This window comes from Indicator indicator, chromosome 28 (genome assembly GCF_027791375.1).
Source record: "Indicator indicator isolate 239-I01 chromosome 28, UM_Iind_1.1, whole genome shotgun sequence".
In the NCBI taxonomy this organism is placed as follows: Eukaryota; Metazoa; Chordata; class Aves; order Piciformes; family Indicatoridae; genus Indicator; species Indicator indicator.
In genome coordinates, this window is record NC_072037.1 from 1,669,449 (window position 1) to 1,697,335 (window position 27,887).

At 57.0% G+C, this 27,887-nt stretch overlaps 2 protein-coding genes across 2 annotated transcripts; one reads left to right on the forward strand and one right to left on the reverse strand.

Annotated features, from left to right (window-relative positions):
* Nucleotides 1-231: 231 nt before the first annotated feature.
* BSPRY (B-box and SPRY domain containing) lies at nt 232-12,973 on the reverse strand. The gene is made up of 6 exons (XM_054393535.1): nt 12,911-12,973; nt 11,841-11,939; nt 10,064-10,294; nt 7,649-7,674; nt 5,880-6,004; nt 232-758 (listed from the first exon to the last, which is right to left on the reverse strand). Exons 1-6 carry the CDS (start codon nt 12,971-12,973, stop codon nt 232-234), a joined length of 1,071 nt encoding a protein of 356 aa, XP_054249510.1.
* A 3,916-nt stretch (nt 12,974-16,889) lies between these two features.
* Nucleotides 16,890-27,775, forward strand: WDR31 (WD repeat domain 31). The gene is made up of 9 exons (XM_054393514.1): nt 16,890-16,936; nt 19,506-19,632; nt 20,697-20,771; nt 23,291-23,435; nt 23,519-23,619; nt 24,600-24,667; nt 25,457-25,598; nt 26,898-27,060; nt 27,615-27,775. The coding sequence occupies exons 1-9, from the start codon at nt 16,890-16,892 to the stop codon at nt 27,773-27,775; spliced, it is 1,029 nt and encodes a 342-aa protein (XP_054249489.1).
* Nucleotides 27,776-27,887: the final 112 nt, after the last annotated feature.

The following is a 27,887-nucleotide window of genomic DNA, read 5'->3' on the forward strand; positions in this document are numbered from 1 at the left end:
GGTTCACCTAAGAGCAGCTGGCAGAGCCAGCTGTGACCCCCAGCCTTTGTCCCAGCAGACACAGGGTGGGTGTAGCCTCCAGGAGAGGAAAGCTGCTGCAGAAGGCGTGAAGAACAGAGGTAGTCTGAGGGCAGGTCTTGTCTGGAACGGTGCTGCAGGGCAGCCCCAGGGCTCCTTTCCCCACGAAGGCACTGTGCAGAGGATGCAGTCACTGTGTGCAGCCAGGCTGTGCTACTGGGCGAGCGAGAGGCTCTGGTGGGCCACAGCGAAGACAGGATAGAGAGGCTGCGAGAAGGCCTCCCTGTGGGAGAAGAGGATGGTGCAGGAATCTGGGTCATAGAACAGCAGCTCTCCTCCTGCCAAGTCCAGCAGCACCCCGATCTCGGCCGGAGACTTGAGCAGCTCCACCGGCTGGGGGCGCCCAGCGTGCAGGAACCTGAACTCCTTGTCGTAGCGCGAGAAGACCCAGGAGGCAGCGTTGAAGCCCAGGCGAGCTTCGTTGGCAGAGCCCTTGCGTGGCAGGGAGCCATAGCACACCCCCAGCTTGTAGGCACAGCTCTTCTCCACCTTGACCCTCCAGGAGCAGACCCCCGAGGTGAAAGCTGCGGCAGCCAAGGCGTTGGGCCAGTGGTCGAAGCGCTCGGGGCAGCCCGAGTCCACCCTTCCTTTCCTGGGGCTGAAGGTCAGGGTTTTCTTGTCCTCTGACAGGCTGAGGTTGGGGCTGACAGTTTTCTCATCGATGTGGATCTCCTGGGAGCCTGCAAGAGAAGCCACACGGTGAGCCCTGGTGACACCTGAAGATGCCATGGCCGTTGCAACCACCCTCTCCTCACACATCACTCCTGCAGAGCCCTCTGCTCCCCTGGGCTGACACAGTGTCAGGGGCTTGGGCTCAGGCTGGCTGGCAGCACAGCAGCTCCCCACAGCCTCCTCTCTCAAGCCAGGCCCAGAACACCACAGAGATTTCACCATTTCACCAGACAGCTCTCCAGCCTCACACTGGAAGTCCTGTGTTGCTCATCTTACACTCCACAAAACAGAACTTGGCAGGTTTGGTTCTGCCCCTCTGCTGCATTCTGCTGAGACCACCCCTGCAGTTATGGCACCAGGTCTGGGGTCCTCAGCACAGCACAGCACAGCACAGACAGGGACCTGGTGGAGCAGGCCCAGGGGAGGCCACAGCAATGCTGGCAGGGCTGGAACCCCTCTGCTGTGAAGCCAAGCTGAGAGAGATGGGGTGGTTCAGCCTGGAGAAGAGAAGGCTCCAGGGAGACCTTCTCTTCTGGTGGCCCTTCAGTGCTTAAAGGGCTGAGCAGAAAGATGAGGAGGGACTTCATCAGGGAGTGTAGTGATAGGAAGAGGAGTGATGGTTCCAGACTGAAAGAGGGAAATTTAGGTTAGATAATAGCAAGAAATTCTTTACTGTGAGGGTGGTGAGACCCTGGCCCGGGTTTCCTAGAGAGGTGGTGGCTGCTCCACCTATGGAAACGTTCCAGGTCAGGTTGGATGGGACTTTGAGCAACCTCCTCCAGTCAAAGGTGCCACTGCTGGGGGGTTACAACAAGGTTCCTTCCAACCCCAACCAGTCTATGATTCTATGATTCCCCTTTAAGGAAAGACATAAAATTTAGCTCCAGTCCTTTCCCACCCCTACTGTGGCTGAGCAGGACCTGACTTCTCCTCCCCCAGCCTGGCAAGGACACAGGACTGTCTGCAGAAAACCTGCCCAGCAGGTAATACTGGAATGAGGAGGAAGGAGAGGCCTGGCCAGGGGAAATCCCTGCCCTCCTGTAAAGCCCAAGTCATTCATCCACCCACCCTGCCCACCTCTGGAGCAGCAGCAGGTGGTGGCAGCAGGCATCAGAGATGAGCATGGCCATGATTTGGTTTCCTGTCAGTTAAGGAGCTGCCCTCGTGCTACAGACCAGACTCAGCAAGCTGCAGCCAGGGTAAGAGCCAGGATGTCTGCCTGGAGAATGTCTGCACCCACTGCTGCACCTGAGAGCCAGCAGCTGGCAGCACCCAGCATCCCTCACCCTGCTCTGGCTGCATGCTCCCCCTGTGAGAGCCCCAGCTGCAGACTGGGTGCAGTGCTGAATAACTGCAGAGGTGCTTCCCTCCCTCAGTGAATGCCCTGAGCACAGAGGTGGGTTTGATGCCCAGCTGACTCACCTGCTCCTGGGGACACCTGGGGGGCCCCTGCTTGCCCTGCCTTCCCCCACCCTCCCTTCATTCATTTTAGTTCTTAAGCCCCATGGAACAAGGCTGGAGCTGGTGTGAGTCATTTCTTTCCCAGCCCTGCCCTCAGCAAGAGCTCTCCTGCATCATGCCTGCTCCAGCCATTTCACAGAGCCATTGACAGGATCCCAGGTTGGAAGGGACCTCAAGGACCATCTGGTCCAACCTCTCTTGGCCAAAGCACAACCAAGACAAGCTGGCCCAGCCCTGGACAGCTGAGCCTCAACAGTGTCCAATGCTGAGGACTCCACCACTGCCCTAGGGAGGTTATCTCAGTGGCTGTGGACAAAACTGTGGACAGTTTTCCTCTTGAGTCCAATGGGAATCTCCCCAGCAATAACTCATCCCCATCACCCTGAGACTCCTAAAAACGGAATTTCACCTTCTCTGTCGCCACCCTTCAGATACTTGGAGATGGGTCTCCCCTGAGCCTTCTTTTCTCCAGGCTGAACCAACCCAGTTCCCTCAGCCCTTCCTCACATAGCAGCTTCCCAGTGCTTGAATCCTCTTGGTGGCCCTTCTCTGGACACTTCCCAGCTTGTCCCCATCTCTTTAGTACAGCAGGCACCAAACTGAACCCAGTATTCCAAGGGTGGCCTGACCAGCTCTGAGTGGAGTGGGCTAATGACTCTACCTTTGCTCAGCACCAAACCATCACACAGCACCCTCCCAGGCAGGAGAAGCAGTGAGGCTGCACTGCCAGTTTGCACAGCATGGAAGCATCACACACACCTGCACGTTGGGTGGAAGCTCTTGTGGGCAACAGTGAGCAGGAAGAGGAGCTGCAGACAGCATCCCCTGGCAGATGAAGCAAAGAACCTCACTTGTTTGATGATTTATTTCAGTGAGCAGCAGCCAAACACCTTGCAGCCTGCCTGCCCATCACCCTGTGCCCTCCAAAGGGCTCCACCACTGTACCTGCCCACACTCTCTGTCTGGAGGTTGACTTTCCAGGAAGTCAAAGGCAGCTCTGAATTCACTGAAAAGGGAGCAGGGCAAGGCTTCATCTTCCTCTGACAGAGCAAGGGCACTAAACCTCATCTTGTGCACCACAGCTGACCCAGGGATGCCTCATCACATGCACAAGGGAATACCACCCCAGTGGCTCTGCTGAGAAAGGGTGAAGGGTCTGGGGAACAGGTCTGGAGAGGAGCTGCTGAGGGAACTGGGGGTGTTCAGCCTGGAGAAAAGGAAGCTGAGGAGACACCTTCTGGCTCTCTACAACTCCCTGAAAGGAGGCTGCAGCCAGGTGGAGGTTGGTCTCTTCTCCTAAGTAACAAGCAGCAGGGCAAGAGGAAATGGCCTCAAGTTGTGACAGAGGAGATTTAAGTTGGACAAGTGGAAAAAATTCTGTTCCAAAAGGATTGTCAAGGCCTGCCCCAGTGGTGGAGCCTCCACCCCAGGAGCAGTTTCAAAGCTGTGTAGATGTGATGCTGAGGGGCCATGGGTTGGTGGTGACCTGGCAGTGCTGAGTTCATGGTTGGACTCGATGATCTCAAAAGTCTCTTCCAACCAAACCAGTTCTGTGATTCAAGGTTATGATTACAGAGAGGCATCTGGGGGAGGGGAAGTGCTGGCAGAGAACTAAAGCACATCAGCAGATTCCCCCCCACAGCCACCACTGACTCTGGACACTGCTGAGCCATTCCACCAGGGAGTCACCCCAAAATCTCCTCTCTCTGTGTACAGCACCCACCACAGTGCTCTTGGCCCTTCAGGAGTATGAGGATGGTGAGCAGGTGAGTTACCACAGCTGACATCTCTGCCCAGCACAGCTGTGGCACCTTTTACTACTTTAAAACACCCAAGTTCCCATTTCCAAGCTCACACAAATTAAATCAAATCCCTCATAGCTAGATTTAGACACTAAGGGGGCATCCAGACCCAGCCTGGTCGCTGGGGCAGGTGGTCACCAGGGACTTCCCAGCCAGTTGGGCCAGTTTCAGTCTGCATCACCCCTGCAGAGGGTCCTCCACCAGGTCTCCACCCAGTATCACTTCCCAGCAGGACCAACACAGGTGGCTGGAACCCAAGGTCCCTCCCAGAATGGTGCCAGGAGATTTGCATCATAATGGGCATAGACTTGAACAAAGGAAGTTCCATCTAAACATGAGAGGAACTTCTTTGAGGGTGGCAGAGCCCTGGAGCAGGCTGCCCAGAGAGGTTATGGAGTCTCCATCTCTGGAGGCATTCAGTGCCCACCTGGATGTGTTCCTGTGTGACCTGCCCTGGGTGATGCTGCTCTGGCATGGGGGGTGGACTCCATGATCTCCCCAGGTCCTTTCCAACTCCTCCCATTCTGTGATTCTGTGAGGCTTAGTCTAAGGAAGAAGCTGCCAACCCCAAACACAACCCATACAGAAACCTGGCTGCCAAGGGAAGACATCAAAGGAAGGGTGCTTGGCTTTGAGAGGGAAATGGAGGTGCTTTCACCTGCTGCTTTCCAAGATTTTGCAAACCATCAGGGCCAGGAATGTTCTTTTCAAGCAAACAAACCAGACTGCTGCCTGTTCAACTGCCTCTGGGAGGAGGGACCACCAAGTGAAGCACAACATCACTGTCCCTTAAGGGAAGCTAAAATCATGGCAGTGGATATTCAACCTCTAAGGCTAGGTCTGTGTGAACAAGGGACAGGGAGATGGCAGGGACCCCCAGCATGCAATAAGGATGTGTTAAATGTAACCACACCAAAAACTCAACCAACCAACCAAAGCAGAGTGTGATAATAGCACCAGCAGACCCACTGCTAGGACTGAGTGCCTTGAGTAATTACATTGGGTAAGGACATCATCACAACACAGAGAAATAGAATTGTTTCACTTGGAAAAGCCTGTCCAACCACTAACCCAGCACCACCATGGCCATTGAACCATGTCCTCAAGTGCCGTGGCCAAAGGTTTCTTCAACACCTCCAGGGATGGGGACTCCCCCAACTCCCTGGGCAGCCTGTGCCAACCCCTGACCACTCTTGCAGCAAAGAAATTTTTCCTAATATCCAACCTAACCCTCCCCTGGTGCAACTTGAGGCCCTGTGCTCATTCTATAACCTGACACTAGAGAGAAGAACCCAAACCCCACACCTCACTCCAACCTCCTTTCAGGGAGCTGTAGAGAGCAATGAGGTCTCCCCTCAGCTTCCTCCACACAAAACACCCCCAGTTCCATCAGCTGCTCTTCCCCAGCCCTGTTCTCCAGACTCTTCCCCAGCTTTTTTGCCCTTCTCTGGACCCTCTCCAGTCCCTCAATGTCCTTCTTGGAGTGAGAGACCCAAAACTGAAGCCAGAATTTGAGGTGTGGCCTCACCAGCATGGAGTGCAGGGGCACCATCACTTCCCTGCTCCTGCTGGCCACGCTCTGGCTGATCCTGGCCAGGAGAGTTGATGAGACACAATCTTTTCCAACCCCTGTTCTCCTCTTAGCCACAGCCAGCTACTTCAAGCCCCTGCCCCCCTCTCTCAACCCTCCTACAGTTTCTGCTGCTCGCAGGCTGAGGGGCAGGGAGAGCAGGGGAGGGCGGGATGCCCCCCATCCTGGGCAGGACACAGCACGGGGACGTTTCTTTGGGCTCAACACGGCTGAGCAAGCAGGAATGGCCTGCAGGAATCCATGCAGGCAGGGAGAGTGAGACCTGAGGCACTGACCTGTGCCGCAGCAGAGCACAGCAGAGGCCCAGAGCCGATGCAGCAGCGGACTCTGGACGCAGCTCCGGTTAAAGTTTAACCTGGGCGACTCCTGCGGCTCCAGGATCCCCTCGGCCACCTCTGTCCTAGCAAAGGAACAGGAGAGCTGTTTCAAAACACAAGGATTTGTGGGCAGTGCTGGAGGTGTTTAAGCACTAGGAAGCATGACAGAAACATGAGCTGTTGCCAGAGGAGGACTTGCTGCAGAGAAACTGCACTGGGTGGGACTGAACAAACTCTCCCCACGAGTGACACTTTTGGCTGGCTCTGATACAGCCTCTTGTGAAAGGGCCTCAGTGCTGCAAAGCACAACCCCAGCAGCCTGAGCCAACAGCTCCTCACTGGGCAGCCTCAGATTAAACACAGCTGAGAGTGGCCAGAGGGCCAAGAGGAGCACAGGCTGCAGGGCCATAGAATCAGAATGGTAGGGGTTGGAAGGAATCTCTGGAGATCACCCAGTCCAGAGCAGGGTCACCCAGGGCAGGTCACACAGGAACACATCCAGGCAGGTTTTGAAAGTCTCCACAGAAGGAGACTCCACAGCCTCTCTGTACATACTGCTCCAGAGCTCCAGCACCCTCATAGTGAAGAAGTTCCTCCTCCTGTTGAGGTGGAGTTGGACTAGACAACCTTTCGAGGTCCCTTCCAACCCCTATCATTCTGTGTGTGACTCTGTGTGTGGAACTTCCTGGGATCCAGTTTGTGTCTGTTGCCCCTTGTCCTATCACAGGGCACCACCAAAAAGAGCCTGGCACCATCCTGACACCGAGCCCTTGGATATTTACAGACATTGATCAGATCCCTCTCAGCCTTCTCTTCCCCAGACTAACCAGCCCCAGGCCTCTCAGCCTTTCCTCACAGCAGAGATGTTCCAGTCCCTTCATCATCCTCACAGCTCTCTGTGGGACTCTCTCCAGCAGATCCCCCTCTCTCCTGAATTGGGGAGCCCAAAACTCACCAACCAAGTCAGAGCAAAGGTGGATGTTATAGGGCAGCAGGTTGGGGCTCTGGGCTCCACACAGCACAGCAGAGACAGGATCTGCTGGGTTCCTGTGTGTGCAGCTCATGGCTGGGAGCAAAGGCTCCTGCTGCTGTGCTGTGGATCATTTCTCACTTTCTACAGGCAAAAGTACTCCTGGAAGTCCTCTGGGCAGCAGAGCCAGTGCTAACTAGTCAGTGCTAACTAGCAGCCCTACAGCAGCCAGGGTGCCCTCTCAAGGAAGGGCTGTCAGGAATGCTGATGCCTACATATGGCTCTCCCCATGTGCAATGTCTCTGTCAGGAGGAGTGTGGAAGTGTGGGCTGCACCCTCCAGGCATGGAGCACCCAGCTTCCCAGGTGGACAATCCTACCTCCTTGCCATCAGGCCAGGGACAGGCGTGCTCCATCTCCCAGGAGCCCTATGGAGCTTCTTAAGGAGCTGGAGAAGGTCAGTAAGCAAGAGCCAGAGCATCTGGTAGTGCCTCCAGAGAGACATTGCCCATGGAGCATTTCTAGGTGCCAAGACTTCCCCATCTCGAGCTGCAGCACAGCAGGTGAAGCAGAGACAGGAGGCCACGCTGGCATCTCTGTGCCCTGTCCCTGTCCCCAGCCAAAGCAGCGTGAGAGAGCAGAGAGGAGGTGTCAGTGCTGCCTGAGCCAAGGTGTGCTGCTCACAGCAGGAGCCACAGAGGGGACAGGCAAGCTTGGAGCAGGGGTCAGGGGAGGGACAGCAGCAGCCAGGTACTAACCTCTCGAAGATCTCTTGTTCTGCACGCTAGGGACAAGGAGAGAAAGAGTCAGCACCATGGCAATCCCCACAGACAACATCCCAAATACAGGCTGGGACACAGCAACCCTGGCACCTAGGGACCACTGTTCCTCCTGATCCACAGCAGCCACTCTGCACCCCAGCACTGGCCCTGGGGAGCAGCAGGGTTGTCCTATATCCATTTCCCTCAGCTGTAGCACTTCACATTGCCCTGCTCAGAACAGGAGTGGGGATGGCTCAGGGCCATGCATCTTCTGCATCCAGCTGAGGGTAAAGTCTGCTGTACCAGCAGGACCAGGTGACTGGGTGACAAATGGCTTGAGGAGAGCAAGGGAGCATCAGAACAGAGCTTGTCACCACTCTGCTGCCTGTGAAAACTGTGTGAGAGCAGAGCTCACAGGCACAGTTGGACCATCTGGCACAAGGGAAATGAGGGAGAGCTCAGGAAGGTGGAAGGTCTTGGACCCACAAAGAACCAGCTCAGATATCCACCAGCCTGTCTGCACCACAGCACCCTGCCTTGCCCAGAGTGTCAGAATGCCAGGCCTGAGGCCTCCCTCATCACCCACCCTGCCAGGACACCCTGCGAGGACACCTGGTGCTTGCAGTAAAGCCCCAAAGCCTTCAGTAAATGGTGAGGCTGCAGAGGACCTAAGACAGGAGTCAGAAACCCTCATGATCCACCTGCACCCACTGGCAATGTGTGTTCTCAAGGGACAGCACTAAAGCACAGTTACTGAAGTGGCAGGAGAATCACAGACTACTTTAGGTTGAAGGGACAGTAAAGGTCATCCAGTCCAACCCCTTCAGTTAGCAGGGACAGCTGCAACCAGAGCAGATTGCTCAGAGCCCCAAGCAACTTGACCTGGAATGGCTCCAGCCATGGGGCAGCTCCCACCTCTCTGGGCAACCCAAGCCAGGCTCTCACCACCCTCAGTGCCAAACATTTCTTCCTTCTTTCCAGTCTCAATCTCCCTCTTTCAGTTTCAAACCCTCACCCCTTGTCCTGTCACCACAGGCCCTAAGAAATGTCTCTCCCCAGCTTTCTGCTCAGCCCTTGAAGCACTGCAAGGCCACCAGAAGGTCTCCCTGGAGCCTTCTCTTCTCCAGGCTGCACAACCCCAACTCTCTCAGCCTGGCCTCCCAGCAGAGAGCTTCCAGCCCTGCCAGCACTGCTGTGGCCTCCTCTGGCCCTGCTCCACCAGGTCCCTGTCTGTGCTGTGCTGAGCACTCCAGAGCTGCCCCAGCACTGCAGGGGGGGTCTGAGCAGAGCACAGCAGAGGGGCAGAATCCCCTCCCTGCCCCTGCTGCCCACACTGCTGGGGCTCAGCCCAGGACAGGCTGGGGCTGGGCTGGCAGCACTCAGTGCTGGCTCATGTCCAGCTTTGCACCCACAGCACCCCCAAGTCCTGCCCCACAGGGCTGCTCTTCAGCCCTTCATACCCCAGCCTGGATTGATACTGGGGATCGCCCCAGCCCAGGGTCAGTTTGATCCCTGCCCATGAGGAGCTGTAGGGTCTCTATGTGCCTTTCACTCTCCTGTGACATGACAGACACAAACACCAAAAAACAAACCCCCAGCTGTCAGAACATGATCCCTATTTGCCCTCCACTATGTGGCAAAAGGAGAAATTTGGGGTCTCACTGTCTTCTGCCACAGGCATCTGATGCACCTTGCATTCTAACCTCTGCTCTCTACACAGAGGCCACAGCCTGGCCAGCTAAGATGCTGAGGCAAGACAGAAGCTGTTCCCACTGAAGGAACAGTGATCCACCTGTCCATGGCATCAGTTCTGCCCTCCAGCAGAGCTGCTGCCCCACTCTTCACGAAGTTGCCTGTGGCAAGCAGAGGCTAGGAGCAAGGTGGGGCAATGCCCAACTGCCTGTGTCTGCAGTGGGTCAGCTGAGACAATGTAATAGCCAGAGGAAGAACTAAGTAAAGGGCCAGCAGGGGCTGCTCTGTGCAGCCAACACCCCAAACACAGCTATGATGGAACTTTGAGAAGAGCTGCATGTGCTCCTGAGGGTCACTTAGAGAAACACTTGAGAACTGGTGGCCCAGCTGTCTGCAGTAAGAGCAGCTCTCAGCCTGTAACTGTTCTGAGCCAACAGCTTCAGGGCAAAAGCTTGGAGACCTGAACCTGCATGGTTCTGAACCCCACTGGAAGCTAAGGCAGAGAGGACGCTCCAGGAACCACCAAGGAACCATGGGGGTTTCTCAGGACCTGGTGGAGGAGGTTCTTTGAGCTAGACTTGCACACATAGATCCTGTCCAGCTCTGCCTCCTTGCTGTCAGCACAGCAAGCTGCCAAACACCAAGATTAATCCCCCTTAATGTCCATGACCAAACATCCAGGCCACTTCTGGGTGCCTCACTGCACGGAGCAGTACTCACCACCAAGTCCTGGTCATCCAGGTTGGTGATCATGTCCACCAGGTAGGTGCGGAGGGCAGCCAGCTTCTGCAGAGCCTCATTCCAGTGCACCACCTGGGTGAGGATGCTCTGGTGTGCACGCTCCTCCTCGGCCTGCACCTGCTCCAGCAGCCTCTGCTCCTCGCTCTCGCACACCCTGCCCACGAACAGCAGCCTCTGCAGCACCAGGTCCCGCGCAGCGCTGGCAGAGCCCTGCCAGAGCGAGGAGAGAGGGCAAACGTCAGCCTGGCTCAGCCTCCACCCAGCACAGCCACTGCTGCTGCAGGCTGTCCCTGGGCTCAGCTGTTCACTGAGCCACACTTATCATCACCACCTGTGGTAGTTTTGGGCTATGCCTTGACAATTTTTCACAGATCTTGAACAGGAAGCGGTAGAATGTGGCCTTCCAGTATCTGAAGGGGGCTACAAGAAAGCTGGGGAGGGACTTTTGAGGGTGTCAGGGAGTGACAGGACTGGGGGGAATGGAACAAAAATAGAAATGGGTAGATTCAGACTGGATGTTAGAAAGAAGTTTTTCACCACGAGGGTGGCAAGACATGATAAGGTGTCAAGTAATGATAGGACTGGGGGGAATGGAGCAGAATGGGTAGATTCAGATTGAGTGTTAGGAAGAAATTCTTCCCCAGGAGGGTGGTGAGAGACTGGCACAGGTTGCCCAGGGAGGTGGTGGAAGCCTCATCCCTGGAGGTTTTTGCAGCCAGGCTGGATGTGGCTGTGAGCAACCTGCTGTAGTGTGAGGTGTCCCTGCCCATGGCAGGGGGGTTGGAACTGGATGAGCCTTGAGGTCCCTTCCAACCCTGACAATTCTATGAATTCTAAATCACTACTGTGTGTAAAAAAGGAAAATAATGATAGTTCTAAACAACCCCATTGGAGAAGACAACGGACTTAAACTAGTTTGCAAAACAATCTTTCTCTCTTCTTGCTGCTTCAGCTCTGGCTGATACTTCTCCTGGCTTTACTGACCTTGACTGCATCACTTTTGTTGTGACTGGGATTAACCACAACTTCTCTCTGCTTTCTATTCTCTTGCCCCTTTGTGTACAGGGGCGTAGGGAAGGAGGCAGGGAGGGAGAAGCTGTTGCAGCTCCCCTGTTCTTTGGCCAGGGGGGTCCTTGTGCTGTTTATTAATTGTAAATACCTGTACAATATTGTAACTCCTGTGTATTTGTACATATTCATTGCATTCCATTGTAGATTGTAGTTGTGCTTGTAAACACAGATTCCATCTGCTTCCACTTGAGCTGGTCTGGCAAATTTGATGTCAGGGGGCAATTTTCAACCCACCACACCATACAAGCAGAAGCAAACAGGATCATCAGTCTCAAACCTGCCTTCTGCCTCCTGGCCTAATCTTACTACCTAAGTGACAACTGTGAGGGAGCAGAGTCCCATCCCTCAGCAGATCTTCCTGGATTCACTGTTAGCAAGAAACAGAGCCACCACGAGAGCTGTCTTTGGTGACAGCAAGGCACAAATGAAACCAGGATTCATTAAGACTGGTCCTAGAGGGATGTTTGAGGGCTGTACACCAACACCAAGCAATTTGTTTGGGTACGTTTTTTAGGCAGACCACCTGGCACATGCTGGCACTCCACTTGCACAAGCTGTGGGGTAGGAGGGGGACAACCCCTGCATACCAGTGAGCTCCACAAGAGCTCTCCTCTACTGGGAGAGCATGGGAGCACGTGGGGCCAGCACACTCCAGGCTGGGCTGGGAGAAGGGGCCAGGACTTACCAGGACGCCCTGGTCCTTGGCAGGCAGCACCTGCTCCAGGTGCCGGGCGATGGCCGCGCTCTGCAGCTGGAGCCGCTCGCACCGGTCCACCAGCTGGTTCTGGAATGCAGAGAGCCCAGGCCTCAACAGGGCGATGGGGGCCTCCAGACTCCTCTCAGCCAGTCCCCACCCAGCCCCACACCTCCTGGGATCCTTGTGCAGCACCCCAGAGAGAGCCCCTTCCCCACAGGGGAACCCTCACACAGCCCCACATCCCACCATGGCCCCACACCTTGCCGGGTTCCCCCTGGAGAGCCTCCTTCCCCACACGGGACCCCTCTTGTGGCCCCACATCCCACCAGGGGCCCCCACACCCAGCCAGGTACCCCATAGTGTGCCTCCTTCCCCCAGGGGTACCTCTCATGTGGCCCTACAAGCTGCCAAGAGCACCACGGAGTCCCTGTTCCCACAGGAGCCCACTCACACGGCCCCACACCTCAACAGGACCCCACACCCTGCCAGGCACCTCCTGGAGAGCCTCCTTCCCCACGGGGGACCCCTCAAGTGGCATTACCTCCCAGCAGAGCCCCAACCTGACCCTACAACCTTCTGAGAGCCCCACGGAGTACCCCCGTTCCCACAGGGCACCTCTCACACGGCCCCACACCCCGACAGGACCCCCACACAGCCCCACGTCCTACCAGGAGCCCCACGGAGGAGCCTCCCTGTGACCCCACAGCCCAGGGAGCCCCGCACGGCCCCGCGCCCTGCCACGTTCCCTTGAGAGCCACTTCCCCACGGGGGAGCTCCCCACACCCTGCCAGCAGCCCCACAGAGAGCCCCATTCCCACGGGTGATCCCTCATGTCCCCACATAGCCCAACAGGGACCCCAGCGGCTCCACACTCCCCCAGGCCTCCCCCAGCCCCACCAGTTCCTCCCAGCCCCGCCGCAGGCCGCCCCACACGCCCCGGGCTGCCCTCGGTCCCTGGGGAAGGGCCCCGGTCAGGGGCTGGGCTCTGCCGGGGACGGGGAAGGGCCAGGGCCCGGGTCCCGCTCCCGCTGCCGGGGCCGGTGCCCACCGCCGCTCACCCGCAGCTCCGCCGCCCGCTCCGGCAGCTCCCTCGGCCGCTGCCCCCCGCCCCGCTGGGCCATGCTGGGCGCCGGCACCTGCCGTGGGGGCGGCCCCGCCCGGGCCGCGCTCTCCGCTCCGCCCCGCCCCGCCCCAGCCAGGCCCGGCCCCGGCCGTGGCCACCGCCGCTGCCTGGCAGCCGCGCCGCGACGGCACCGGAGCGGACGGAACGGGACGGGGCGGAGGGCCTCGGCCCCCGGTGAGTGCGCGGTTGGACGGCCCCGCACGGCCCGGTCCGTCGGGTTCCCGGGGCTGGGGCTGCGCTGGGTGCTCCGGAGCCTTCCCCCGGGGCTGGCGCAGCTCTGGGGACCTATAGGGACCCCTTGTGCTCCCCAGGGACCCCATAGCCTTCCGCGGGGGGTGGCCCCAGCTATAGAGACCTGTGTTGTCCCCATACCCTTCCAAGGGGCTGCCCCGGCTATAGGGACCTGGGTTGCATCCCTCTTGCCCCCATTAGGCTGCCCCACATCCTACTTGTGTTGCTCGCTGCAGCTGCAGGGACCCGGGGTGCACCCCAGTTGTCAGCCATGGGGCAGCACCGCTGTGGGGCCAGTCTCAGCTGTGGGGTCCTGCGGCACTGCTGTGGAGTCACCCCCAGCTGTAGAGTCCTGCAACCCTCAGCCACAGGCACCTGTGTTGTTCCCATACCCTCCCCTGGGGCTGCCCCAGCTTTAGGTGCCTGGGTTGCATCCCTATTGCACCCATCAGGGTGCCCCACGTCCTATTCTTGGGGCTCCCTCCATCTACAGAGACCTGGGGTGCATTCAACTGCCACTCATGGGGCCAGACCCAGCTATAGAGTCCTGCAATACTGCTGTGGGGTCACCCTCAGCTATAGGTTCCTGCAACACTGCTGTGGGGCCAGCCCCAGCTATAGGTTCCTGCAACACTGCTATGGGGTCACCCCAAGCTACTCCAGCTTTAGGGACCTGGGTTGCATCCCTATTGCACCCATCAGGGTGCCCCACGTCCTACCTGTGGGGCTCCCTCCATCTACAAAGACCTGGGGTGCATCCAGTTGCCCCCCATGGGGCCATCCCCAGCTATAGGGACCTGCATCATTGCTGTGGGGTCACAGCTGGCTATAGAGACTGGGGGCTGCCTGTATCCTCCTCCAGGATGGTTGAACAGTCCTCTTGTCAGGGATGTTGACACTCCATGAAAGTGGGGAGAGGGCTCTGCTGCGATTCCTGTCCCCACTGCTGTGGACATTGCAGTTTCCTCAGTCCCTGGTACAGATGTCCCTGCAGAAAGGGCTGTGGCAAGCAGCAGAGGTTATCTTTTAAGTATAATTCAGCAAAAAATGGGTTTGATTTCTGTTCTGCAATGCATTTGAGGGGAAGGGGGGTGGGAATGTGAAATTCACTCTTCTGGAGGTGTAGCTTTGTATGATCAGTTGCTGCAGGAGGATCTCTGTGTTATCAGAGAGCTCTGTGGTGAGCAGGGTCGTGGAGAACAAGTGTTGAGAGCCAGCCAGGCAGGGAAACCTCAGAGGAGCATCCTGCTCTGGCTCAGGACTCAGAACAGTCCACTCTTCTTTGCAGAGGGCAAGAGGCTGGAGAACACAGACACCAGCCAGACCTCCTGCTCTTCTGCAGCCTCCCATGGTCACCAGCAGCTCTCTGCTTCATCCAGCATGGTTTGAGGTGATGAGCAGGTAGGGACAACTGCACTTGTGAGGTCCCTTCCAACCTGGTATTCTGTGAATCTATGAATCAACCATGGGTGGGGAAACGAAGGGCTGTCTGGGAAGCAGAGTAACCATCACCATGGAAACATCCCACTTTGCCTCTTAGCTTTTCCTAGAGTCTGCTTTTGCAGCAGAAACAAATTCCAGAGTTCTTCTGCTGTCAAAGACAAACGATGATGCCCTGCAGGAGAGGACTTGGGGGTGCTGGTGGGGGAGAAGCTGGACAGGAGCCAGCAATGGGCACTGGCAGCACAGAAGGCCAAGGGCAGCCTGGATTGCATCCAAAGCTGCATGGCCAGACCTGAAGAGAGAGGATCCTGCCCCTCTGCTCTGCTCTGGGGAGACCTCACCTGGGGTATTGTGTCCAGCTCTGGAGTTCTCAGCACAGGACCTGGTGGGTCCAGAGGAGGCCACAAAGATGATCAGAGGGCTGAAGAACCTCTGCTATGGGGATAAGATAAGAGAGTTGGGGCTGGAGAAGGCTCCAGGGAGACCTCAGAGCAGCATTTCAATATCTGCAGGGGACCTACAGGCAGGCTGGGGAGGGACTGTTCAGAAGGGCTGTGGGGATAGGACAAGGGACAATGGTTTGAAAGTGGAGAAGGGCAGAGTTAGGTTGGACATCAGGAGGAAGTTCTGCACAATGAGGGTGGGGAGAGACTGGAACAGGTTGCCCAGGGAGGTGGTTGAGGCCCCATCCCTGGAGACATTCAAGATGAGACTTGCTGTGGCCCTGGACAACCTGATCTAGTTGGAGATGTCCCTGCTGCCTGCTGGGGGGTTGGACAGGATGACCTTTGATGGTCCCTTCCGACCGGCTGCATTCTGTGGTTCCATGATCCTGTGTTTATTCCTAACGTCCCCAGACAGTGTGGTCTGGCTGAAAGAAGCAAACTGCCAGAGGATCACTGCCCTGGGAAGTTCATTGTGCTTCACATCTGAGCAGGCAGGTTCATGGACAGAACAGGCAGAGGTTACCTGGCTGTTGCTAATTGCTAATCACAAAGGCTGGCAGGGTAAAATTAGCAAGGGGAGGTTGTGAGGAAGCCCAAACCCTCTGGCTCAGTGCTGCCAGAGTTTGGCTTTCCAGCTCTGGGGGGGGCAGAGCCCTGAAGCAGGCTTTCTCTTTGCTGCAGCAAGCAGCTGGGGTGGGTTTCCCTGGCTTTTTGTTAACAAAATACTACTTACCCAGAGGGCAAGGATGCCAGGGCACACCTAGGACAGCACAATCCAATTAGTGTGTCTTGAGCTAAGGAGAAGCCAATTACTGTACCTGCAATTCACTGTCACTGAAACTGGTTTCTGCCCAGTCTGTGACCAGTGGGGATGAGAGGGAGAGGTCCTGCCTTGGCCTGAGCCCTGCTCCACCACAGCTCCTCCACCCCTACAGATGCTCCTGCAGGGGTGGGATGTTGTGGTGCCACCCTGGGATGGGGCAGGCTGGCTCCAACCTGGACAGCAGGTCTATTGGAATCATCTCCCAAGGGAAGCAGTGGATCCCTCTCCACTGGACTGTTTAAGACTCATCTTGCCAGGTGCTGGACCAGCTCATTTCAACTCTGCTGTCACCTAGAAAGGTTGGAGTAGATGATCCTTGGGGTCCCTTGCAACCTGGCAAGCTGGGATTCTGTTTTTGCTGAATGCTTCTGGGTTGTCAGGGTGGTCTGGATCCAGCCCCTGGACCTGGGCTTGGAGCCTGGACATAGAAGCTGCTGCTTCCAAAGTGTTCCAAAGCTATGGAAAGACCTCCTCAAGTTTTGAATTAGATCAGGCTGGTCCAGTTAAGTTGGGGCACCTGTGACTGCAGTCACCTTGGTCTAAAGACACAGTCCCAGCAGCCTGCTGTATGAACTTCATTCCAAAGATGTTTGCATTCACCAGTCTGGAGACTGGGGTCTGCAGGAAACATGGAAGTCAAGAGCAGATACTGGAAGGAGAGGAGGCAGAATTCTAGGCAGCAGCTCACCAAGCCTGGATGTGTTCTAAGCTCAGCTGTAAGTTCACCTCTGAAGCTGGCTCTGCTCCAAGCAAAAGGTCTGACTGGGGAGCTCCAGGTGTCCCCTCTTCTGAGGATTTCCCTCTAAGCAAAGCTGTAGGTGATGTTGTCAGCACCCCAGCCCAGGTATGTAAGAAGCAGAAACCTCTCTGGACTCCCAGTGATGCTCTCTCCTCACCTCCACAGGTCTGAGATGCTGCTGTGATGCCCACTGCTGTTGGCCATAGCAAGAGCTGTGCTGGTGAGCAGGGCCATGGGGAAACTGCAGAGTAAGATCAGCTTCCAGACCTTCAAATACAGGTAACACAACCCCAGGTGACTGTGTCCTGAGAACCCTGGTAGGAGGGAGTAGAGCCCAGCAGAGGCACAGAGAACGTGGCAAACCCAGGGTGTCACTTTGTGCTTGCATTGTTCAATGTAAGCATCAGGTCTTCATTGTGACCCTCACTTCTACAGCCTCCTCCTCCTGGGGACTGAAATGTGCAGTGTGCCCTCATGGACAAGAAGGTTGATGGTCTGCTGGGGTGCATGAAGAAGAGTGTGGCCAGCAGGTTGAGGGAGGTTCTCTTTCCCCTCTACTCTGCCCCTAGTGAGGCCACTTCTGGAGTCCTGGGTCCAGTTCTGGGCTCCCCAGTTCAGGAGAGACAGGGAACTGCTGGAGAGAGTCCAGGGGAGGCTGCAAAGCTGCTGAGGGGCCTGGAGCAGCTCTGTGAAGAGCAAAGGCTGAGAGCCCTGGGGCTGAAAGCCTGCAGAAGAGCAGCCCCAGAGGGGATCTGAGCAATGCTCAGCAACAGCTAAAGGGTGGGGGGCAAGAGGCTGGGGCCAGACTCTGCTCAGTGGTGCCCAGGGATAGGCCAAGGGGCAATGGGCACAAATTGGAACCCAGAAGGTTGCATCTGAACAGGAGGAGAAAGTTGTTTGTTGTGAGGGTGCTGGAGGCCTGGAGCAGGCTGCCCAGAGAGGTTGTGGAGTCTCCTTGTGTGGAGAGCTTCCAACCCCCCCTGGGCATTGTGCTCCTGGGCAAGCTGCTGTGGGTGCTCTGTCTTGGACTGGATGAGCTCCAGAGGTCTTTTCCAGCCCTCAGGCTTCAGGTCTGTCATCAGCTTCCTCCAGCAAGGTGACATAATGCAGTACCTGGCAGCAAGGTGGCCAATCTTTGCCTGGAGATGAGCAGAGAGTGCCAGCAAAGGGGGCACAAGGTGCCTGGCAAGGCTGGTGCCAGAGCAGAAAAGAGCAGCAGAGCCCTGAAGGTGTTGGTGGAAGCTATGGGCTGGTAGGATCAACTTTCCTGTTGTTCTTTGCCCCAGCATGGAATAAACATTTAGCAGCTTTGGAGCTGGGATTGCTCTACTCCACCTCACCTAGGCCAGGAGGTGCATTTGTCCATTGGTAGCTTCTCTTGAGCTTTCCAAAGTGTTTCCTGGAGTCCAAAAGCCCAAATGGAACAGATTTAGATTGCATTCCCTCTCCCTTTTTCCTGGTAGGGGAAAGCAAAAACATTAGGCAGGAGAAAAAGAGAGGTAAAATCATGAAAGAAACAGTCCAGAACTGACTTGGAAGTAAGTTTCACAAAATATATGTGGCATTGGAGGGACAGGGGAGTTACAAAGGTGTAAGGAAAAAGGGTGAATGAAAAAATATACAAAAGCAGATGCAGCAGGCATAGGATTCTCTGGCTGTGAATGTGGATTCTCTTTAGATGCAGTCCTTAGGAGCTGGCATGCAGCATGACCAGGCCTCACCACGTGGTAAGAGCAGCAGCAGGAGCAGCCTCTGGGACAAGCAAGGAGCAGGAGAATGGGACAGAAAATGGCTCTCCTTAAACAGACTTGCTGGGCAGGAATGGGGAGTGGAATAGACCTTGACCCGGGGACCCCTCCCCCTGGGAGGGGCATCCAAGTCTCTCTGCCCACCTGAGTCAGGTTTCTTTGTCCACCTGGGGCTGGGTTCTTTTCAGCCCAGCCCAGGGATGGGTGTGACCTGACACACAAAGGCAGATGTTGGCTCCATGGCCCAGGCCGTGGTTCCATCTCCCACACATCTCCTGCATCTGGGGAGGAACAACAGCAGGCACCAGGACAGGTTAGAGGCTGCCCTGCTGGAGAGCAGCTCCACAGAGAAGTGGAACACCTTGGAGTGCTGGTGGGCAGCAAGTTCTGCATGGGACAGCAATGTGCCCTTGTGGCCAAGAGAGCCAATGGGATCCTGGGGTGCAGCAAGAAAGGTGTCCAGCAGGGCTAGGGAAGTTCTTCTGCCTCTCTACTCTGCCCTGCTGAGACCACAGCTGCAATCCTGTGTCCAGTTCTGGGCTCCCCAGTTCAAGAGAGACAGAGACTTGCTGGAGAGAGTCCAAGGGAGAGCCAGGAGGATGCTTAGGGGACTTGAGCATCTCCCTGTGAAGAGAGCCTGAGAGCCCTGGGGCTGTTTAGTGTGGAGAAGAGAAGGCTGAGAGGGATCTGATCAATGTCTCTCAATAGCTGAGGGGTGGGTGTCAAGGGGAGGGGGCCAGGCTCTTTTGGGTGGTTCAGTGATAAGCCAAGGAACAAAGAGTTCAAACTTGAACAGAGAAGATTTCAGCTCAGCATGAGGAGAAACTTCTTTCCAGTGAGGGTGACAGAGCCCTGGAGCAGGCTGCCCAGGGGGGTTGTGGAGTCTCCTTCTCTGGAGACTTTCAAACCCCACCTGGATGCATTCCTGTGCAGACCTCCCTGGGTGACCCTGCTCTGGCAGGGGGCTTGGACCTGATGATCTCTGGAGGTCCCTTCCAAGCTCTGATACACTGTGGTACTGTGATACCTTTGTGTCCCTGGGCTCCCTGGCTGTGCCTTGAAGCCCCCTGCAGCCCCCCCGTGTCTGTCTGCTGCTGCAGGCCCGATGGCTCCTGGGAGGAGCCAGGACCCGCCCGAGCCGTCCAGCACCGCCCGGTGCACACCGACGCCGTCACCTCCGTGGCTGCTCTCCAGACAGACCTCTGTGTGTCAGGAGGGAGGGACAAGGTGAGTTGCTCCCTGTCACAGGGCACACAGCACAGTCACAGCCAGGGAATGGCCAGACAGGTTAGGAAAATGTGGTGTAAAGGTGAGCTGTAAACTGTCCCTGAATGGCAACAACTTGGTCAGTGTCTGGATTTAGAAAGAAAAGAAGAGTTTAGAGTGAGGGCAGAGGGCAGCCCAGAGCCATATGGAATCAAACCAAGGCTGGGAGCCCTGGGGCTGAGAGCCTGGAGAGCAGCCCCAGAGGGGATCTGAGCAATGCTCAGCAACAGCTAAAGGGTGGGAGGCAAGAGGCTGGGGCCAGACTCTGCTCAGTGATGCCCAGGGACAGGCCAAGGGGCACTGGGCACAAACTGGAACCCAGGAGGTTCCATCTGAACAGGAGGAGAAAGTTGTTTGTTGTGAGGGTGCTGGAGGCCTGGAGCAGGCTGCCCAGAGAGGTTGTGGAGTCTCCTGTGGAGAGCTTCCAACCCCCCCTGGGCACTGTGCTCCTGGGCAAGCTGCTGTGGGTGCCCTGCTTTAGCAGGGGTTGGTCTGGATGAGCTCCAGAGGTCCCTTCCAACCCTCACCATGCTGGGATTCTGTGGAATACAAAGAAGAAATTTTTGACACTGAGGGTGGTGAAAGCCTGACCCAGGTTGCCCAGAGAGGTGGGAGCTTCCCCATCCCTGGAACCATCCCAGGTGAGGTGTTTGGGGCTTGGAGCAACCTGCTCTAGCTGCAGATGTCCCTGCTGGATGGAGAGGGGTTGGGCTGGATGACCTTCAAAGGTCCCTTCCCACCCAAACCAGTCTGTGATTCTGTAAGTTTTATAACCTCTGCAGAGCTCAGATCACATCAGAAGCTCTCACCCAGGCTTGGAGTCCCTGGGCTGTCCCTCTTGTGTCCCCTGGCAGTGGGCAGGCTCTAGAGACAGTTGTATGTGCTGCAGGAGCTCCAGACCAGAATCTCTTCCCTCTCCAAGTCTGGACTGTGCACTGGTCTTGCTGTAACATCCCCAAGAACCTGCAAGCTCCTCCTCCCCCTGTGTCCTGCTGCTGCTGATGGCCTCTCCCTGCTCCCCACAGGCTGTGGCTGTCTGCAGCTGGAGATCTGGGGCTGTGCTGCGTCGCTTCCTGGGGCACCAGCGGGAGGTCACCAAGGTGAGAACCACTGAGCACTCTCTCCCTGACTGGGGAACCAGGAGGGATGGAGCCACAGTTTGTTATCCAGAGGCTCAGGGCTATCAGAACAAGTTAGGTGTTTCCCAAGGTCTCCACTGATGCTTTGCTGCCCAGGGAAGCAGCATGGAGCAGCTGCATCCAGAGCAAAGAGGGCTCCAGGAGGCTTGGATGTGGGCTTATGGAACCACACAACCACAGAGCTGCTGAGGTTGGAAGAGACCTTTGAGATCAAGTCCAACTCCTCACCTAGAGCTCACAACCCCACCCACTGCTAAGCCACTGTCACTAAACCTCATCCCTCAGCACCACATCCAAACAGCTTTTAAACCCCTCCAGGCACTAAACACATCCCCTGCAAGAGAGAAGGAATTAGGAGGAATCACCAGGGCAAGGTTTTGATTCAGAGATGCTGTTCTTCAGGTCAGCTCACACCAGACTCAGCATTATTCCAGACATCAGCCATGCCCAGGAACTTTGGGGCTGTAATTTTCCCTCTGGCATCCTGATTCCAAAGCCAGATGTGCAGGGGGTCTCCATGTGTGCATGGCATGGCTGGTGGGCATCTGGCAGGGGACAGTCCCCATTGCTCCCTTGTGCTGGGGGTACTGGAGGGCCAAAGGGGCTTATGAGGAGTGGCTAAGGGAGCTGGGGGAGGTCAGCCTGGAGAAGAGGAGGCTGAGGGGAGACCTAACTGCTCTCTACAGCTCCCTGGAAGGAGGTTGCAGTGAGGTCAGAGTTGGGTTCTACTCCCTAGGATCAGGTGATGGAAGGAAAGGAAATGGCCTGAAGTGGTGCCAGGAGAGGTTTAAGTTGTCCCTTAAGCCCAGTTTTGGGCCCTTCACTCCAAGAAGGACATTGAGGGCTGGATCAGGTCCAGAGAAGGGCAACAAAGCTGGGGAAGGGTCTGGAGAACAGGGCTGGGGAGGAGCAGCTGAGGGAGCTGGGGGTGTTCAGTCTGGAGAAGAGGAGGCTGAGGGAGACCTCATTGCTCTCTACAGCTCCCTGAAAGGAGGCTGCAGTGAGGTGGGGTTTGGGTTCTTCTCTCTACTGTCAGGTCATAGAATGAGCACAGGGCCTCAAGTTGCACCAGGGGAGGGTTAGGTTGGATATTAGGAAAAATTTCTTTGCTGCAAGAGTGGTCAGGGATTGGCAGAGGCTGCCCAGGGAGGTGGTGGAGTCCCCATCCCAAGGTGTTGAAGAAACCTTTGGCCATGACACTTGGGACCATGGTTTAGTGGCCAGGGTGGGGTTGGGTTGAGGGTTGGACTGGATGAGCTTAGAAAGCTGTTCCAACCCAGACCATTCTAGGAGTCTATGATCCCAGTGCTCAAAGCATCACACACTGGACTGCATTGGGGTTTTAGGGAAATTTTTCCCATAAAATGAATGATTTGTGAGACAGAGGATCCATGAGCACCCATCAGCTCCCTGGTTCTGAGAGGACATGGGTCCCACTGGGGGTCACACCCCCTCACTGCCCAGCATTCCCCTCCACATGGCCCCAGTGCAGGCTGCAGCCCTCACACTGGGGCTAAGCTGCTCCCCCAGCCCTGCTGTGGAGAGGTTTGCCTGTGGCAGGGCCTGGCTGGGCAGAGCCAGGGGGCCAGGTAGGGTCAGGCACTGTGGCTGTGCACAGCCAGCGTGGCCAAGGCAGAGTTTGAAGGGCAGGATCTACCCAGCCATGTTTCTGTCCCTCCTGGGCTTTGACACCACCACAGGAGTGCTGTACCTGCTGGAGAGCAGTGAAGGGGGAAAGGCCCTGGGGGTCCTAGTGGATGGAAGGTTGACCATGAGCCAGCAATGTGCTCTGGTGGCCAAGAAGGCCAAGGGCATCCTAGGGTGGATTAAAAGGGGCTGTGGTTAGTAGGTTGAAAGAGGTTCTCCTCCCCCTCTCCTCTGCCCTGCTGAGGCCACATCTGGAATATTGTGTCCAGTTCTGGGCCCCTCAGGTCAAGAAGGACCTCAGGGAACTGCTTGAGAGAGTCCAGCACAGAGCCACAGAGCTGCTGAAGGCAGTGGAAGATCTTCCTGATGAGGAGAGCCTGAGGGAGCTGAGGGCTCTGGAGCTTGGAGAGGAGGAGCCTGAGAGGTGACCTCATTGCTGGTGATAAAGATGTGCAGGGGGAGTGCCCAGAGGCTGGAGCCAGGCTCTGCTGGGTGATGCCCAATGCCAGCACAAGGGGCAGTGGTGGGAGCTGAGCCATAGGAAGTTCCATGGAAAGAGGAGGAAAATGTTTTCCCTGTGAGGGTGACAGATCCCTGGAACAGGCTGCCCAGGGGGTTGTGGAGTCTCCCTCTGGAGATATTCCAAACCCTCCTGGATGTGTTCCTGTGTGACCTGCCCTGGGTGCTCCTGCTCTGGCAGGGGGGTTGGACTGGATGAGCTTTGGAGGTCCCTTCCAACCCCTGGCATTCTGTGACTGTGATTCTGTGCCCTGCTGAGGCTCTGCTGGGCTGGCTGGGCAGCTAACTGCCTTCTCCCCCCTTGTCCTTGGCAGGTCAGCTCTGCCCCTGCCTCAGACAGAGTCTTCAGTGCATCCCGGGACAGGACGGTGATGATGTGGGAGCTGGAGGGGACTGCAGGGCCAAGCCAGCACTTCCCAGGGCATGAGCTGGTGGTCACTGGCCTGGCTGTCAGCCCAGGTGAGGGACAGCATGCTCCCATTCCCCAGGGATCTCTGCACACCTTCCCTGGACCTTTGGCTGATGTTAACCTGTGCTTGCAGATGGCTCCCAGCTCTGCACAGGCTCCCGAGACAACACAGTGTGCAAGTGGGACACAGAGACTGGGGAGTGCCTGGCCAGAGCTGCTATCTCCAGGAACCTGGTAGGAGCTGCTGGGTCCTTGGTTTCCTCCCATCCCATCGTGTGCTCCCTTGCTGTCTGCATGGAGCCATGCAGGGGGAATTTGCTCTGAGCTTGGTGCTACCAGAAGCCCTTGAGGCACTGCACAGGTTGCTGTGCACCTGGGGAGACCACAGCTTGAGGCTGGTGATTGTTCTCCAGGTAACAAAGCCAGGAGCACAAAGACACCAGGAGACAAAGGACAATTAACTGCCAGAGCTGCAGGGAAGCACATTGTGCAGTGGGGACTGTGTTCCCTTCTGCCCCAGGTCAGCAGTGCAGCTGGCATAAGTGCCAACTTCTGGTGCCCGTGGTACCCCTGTGCCCATGGCTCTGTGTCCTGCTGAGCTGTTGGCACCTCCCTGCCTGCAGATAACCTCAGTAACTGCACTGGGATTGAACCCTGTAGGGGAGCAGCATTGGTGGGAAGCAGGAAAGAACTTCATAGATTCATAAAATGCTTTGGATTGGAAGGGACCTTCAAGCTCATCCAGTTCCAACCCCCTGCCATGGGCAGGGACACCTCCCACCAGCCCAGGGTGCTCAAGGCCTCATCCAGCCTGGCCTTCAACACCTCCAGGGAGGGAGCAGCCACAACCTCCCTGGGCAACCTGTGCCAGTGTCTCCCCAGCCTCACTCTCAACAATTTCTTCCTCATCTCCAGTCTCAATCTCCCCTCTCCCAGCTCAAAGCCATTCTCCCTCATCCTGGCACTCCCGGCCCTTGTCCAAAGTCCCTCCCCAGCTCTCCTGTAGCTCCTTCAGGTGCAGGAAGGCTGCTCTGAGGTCTCTCTGGAGCCTTCTCTTCTCCAGGCTGAACAGCCCCATCCAGTATTTCCTGCTCACAACCCAGCACAAGGAGGAAGAGGCCAGGGACTCAGTGGCTGTGTATCAAGAGGCAGGCAGCAGGCTGGGCTGCAGGCAGAGCTGAGCTGAGCTTCTGCTCATCCTTTCCTCTCCACAGGTCACACATCTCTGCTGGGTTCCTGGGGAGCCCTACGTCATCCAGAGCTCAGAGGATAAAACCATCAGGTAAGTCCCTGTCTGGGCACAAGCCTGGGGCACATGGGCATGGTGGCAGAGGGCAGTGACCAGGGGCTGGTTCTTGGGTGGTTTGCCATGACCAGCTGCTCTCCTGTGCCCTGCTTCACCAGGGTCATAGAGTGTGGTCTCTTGGCAGGGGAGGACAGAGTAGGGACAGTCCTGGCTGTGAGCAGCACAGGGTGGTGACTGCAGGTGAAAAGGAGAGAAAGCTCAGCACATTCCTCTGGGCAGGGAGGGATGGATCCAGGGGAGATCCATTGCTGTGGGTAGGGATGGGTCCAGCAGCCTCCCAGGAATTGAAGTGGGCTACAGGAGAGCTGGAGAGGGACTTTTTACAAAGGCAGGTAGTGATGGGATGAGGGCTGATGGCTTCAGACTGGAAGCAGCTGGATTGGGATTGGACCTGAGGAAGAATTCTTCCCCAGGAGGGTGGTGAGGCATGGAACAGGTTGCCCAGAGAAATTGTGGAGGCTCCAAGCCTGGAAGTGTTGAAAGCCAAACTGGACAGGGAATGGAAGTGGGAGGTGTCCCTGCCCATGGCAGGGGGTTGGAACTGGATGAGCTTTAAGGTCCCTTCCAACCTAAACCACTCTGTGACTCCATGAGGCAAGTGTGAGGCTGCAGGGAGAGCTTCGGGAGCTTGGTTTGCTGGGAGGGAGGGGAGGGCCTGCCCCAGGGGGGATGGCAGCAAGGGCAGAGCCAGGGGCTGTGCAGGAGGGACCAGAGGGAAGCCCATCACAGCAACCAGAGCCCCCTTCCCCTCTGCTGCTCCTGCAGGGTCTGGGACAGCCGGGAGCTGCAGGTGGCACACAGCTTTCCAGCCAAGCAGCACATCCAGACCTGCTGTGCCGCCAGCCAGGACGCGCGGTACTGCCTGAGCAGCAGCAGCGGCTCCGCCGGCGGGGGCGGGGAGGCCACCGTGAGTGTCCTGCTGTGGTGCTTGTAGGCTGTGCCTAGGGCAATTTGCCAGATCAGAGGTTGTTAGGGGTTGGAAGGGACCTCTGAATGCCATTGAGGCCAACCGCTTCCAGAGCAGGACCATAGATTCCAGCATAGGTCACACAGATCCAGATGGGGCTGGAAAGTCTCCATTGAAGGAGACTCCACAACCTCTCTGGGCAGCCTGCCCCAGGGCTCTGTGACCCTCACAGTGCAGAAGTTCCTCCTTATGTTGAGGTGGAACCTCCTGTGCTGGAGTTTCCATCCATTGCCCCTTGTCCTATGCCAGGGCACAACTGAGCAGAGCCTGTCCCTGTCCCCTCCCTCTTGATCCCCAGCCCTCAGATATTTATAAACATTGATTAACTCTCCTCTCAGTCTCCTCCTCTCCAGACTAACCAGTCCCAGGGCTCTCAGCCTCTCCTCACAGGCAGTGCTCCAGGCCCCTCAGCATCCTGGTAGCTCTCTGTTGGACTCTCTCCAGCAGATCCCTGTCCCTCTTGAACTGGGGAGCCCAGAGCTGGATGCAATATTCCAGGTGAGGTCTCACCAGGGCAGAGTAGAGGGGGAGGAGAACCTCCCTGGATCTGCTGGATCTTGAGTATGAAAGTGGTAGAATGAAGTGGTAGAAGGTAGGGATGCTTCTTGCATGTCCACCACATGCAGCAGAGAGCAGCAGATCAGTGCCCCAAGGTCTGCTTGCTCACATTCTGTTGGACCTCCACTGGGGTCACCAGCCAGGGCTAGAGCTTAGCGCCTCCCTGCCTGTCCCTTGGGTGAGTGCTGTGCCCAGGGACTGTCTGGTTCCTCCTGATGGAAGCCCTGGGATGTTGGTTCAGTGACAGCATGGAGGAGCACAAGGCTCCTGCAGAAAGCCTCCCAAGAATGCCTTGCTCAAGGTGTTTCCAAAGCAGGGATTCTGTCCTGCAGGTTCTCAGCCCTGTGCATGAGCATCAAGAGGAGGAACCCCTTCCATGCCAGGGAGAGCAGGGCTGAGGACAGGAGCAGGCTGGAGGTGTGGGGTTCTGCCCACAGCATCTTAGCTCTTCAGCTCTGCTGGGGGTGGGCACCACTCACATGGTCATCAATGGTAACAGTCCAGGGGCTGAAGTTCTCCAGGACTGTGGGCAGGAGGAGGGGACAAGGTGGCAGACATCACACTCTAAGGACAGGCAAGGAGCTGTCCATCCAAAGCCATCTTCCCTTCTCTGCAAACCTGCTCCATGCTGGCAAGGGACAACAGCAGAGCTGGGCCCTAAGTGCTGCCTTTGCCTTGCAGCTGTGGGACCTGAGGCAGACAAGGAGCCAGGTGTGTGAGTACAAAGGGCACTTCCAGACCACCACCTCCTGTGTCTTCCTGCCATGGGGCCCAGCTCTCACCCCCAGCATTGCCACATCCTCCTGCGACAGCACAGTGAAGGTCTGGGACCGAGACACTGGAGGTAGGGAGGGTCCTGCCCATTCTCTGTCTTACCCTGGGATAATGAATCTGCTTCCTTTGTTTCAGGCTGAATGGTGATGGGCACGAAGAGGCCTGAAGTGGTGGCTTTCTAGGACTGGAAGGGGACTACAGGAGAGCTGGGGAAGGACTTTTGACAAGGGCTGGGAGTGCCAGGATGAGAGACAATGGGAGAGGGGAGATTGAGACTGGAAATGAGGACCATAAGCAATTTGGGAGGAAAATTGCCGGGAATGGCTCCAGCAAGCCCTGCAGCTCTGCCTAGTGGGGTCTGTCTGTCTGTCCAGCCATCCCTGCTTCCTCCACAGGCAAGGGGCAGAGCCTGAGTTCAGCCTAGATCCCGTGAGCTGGTCTGGGCAGTTCACAGCTCCTCTGAGGGGCTTAGGCGGGTAGAGAGTCCCTTCCAGAGGGCAGATCCTGAGGCTGTTGGAGACTCTGGGCAGTCCTGGGGTAGCTCACACACATGGGCAGAGCGGGAGGTTGGTGTGATCACCTCTCACCTCAGCAGACCGAGTGTCCTCTCTCTTCTCTCCCCAGCCTGCCTGGCCACGCTGTGCCTGGAGGGGTCGGGGCCGCTGGCCTCGCTGGCAGCCTGCGACAGCTCCACGCTGCTGTGCGCCAGCTCCGGCTCAGGGATCCACCTGCTGCGGCTGCGCGACCGCGGGGGGTTGGCCCTGGAGGAGGTGGCTGTGTTCTGACTGTACTGAGCTGGCCCTGGAGGAGGTGGCTGTGTTCTGACTGCACTGAGCTGGCCCTGGAGGAGGCAGTTGTGCTCTGACTGCTGTGACCTGGCCCTTAGAGACAACCTGG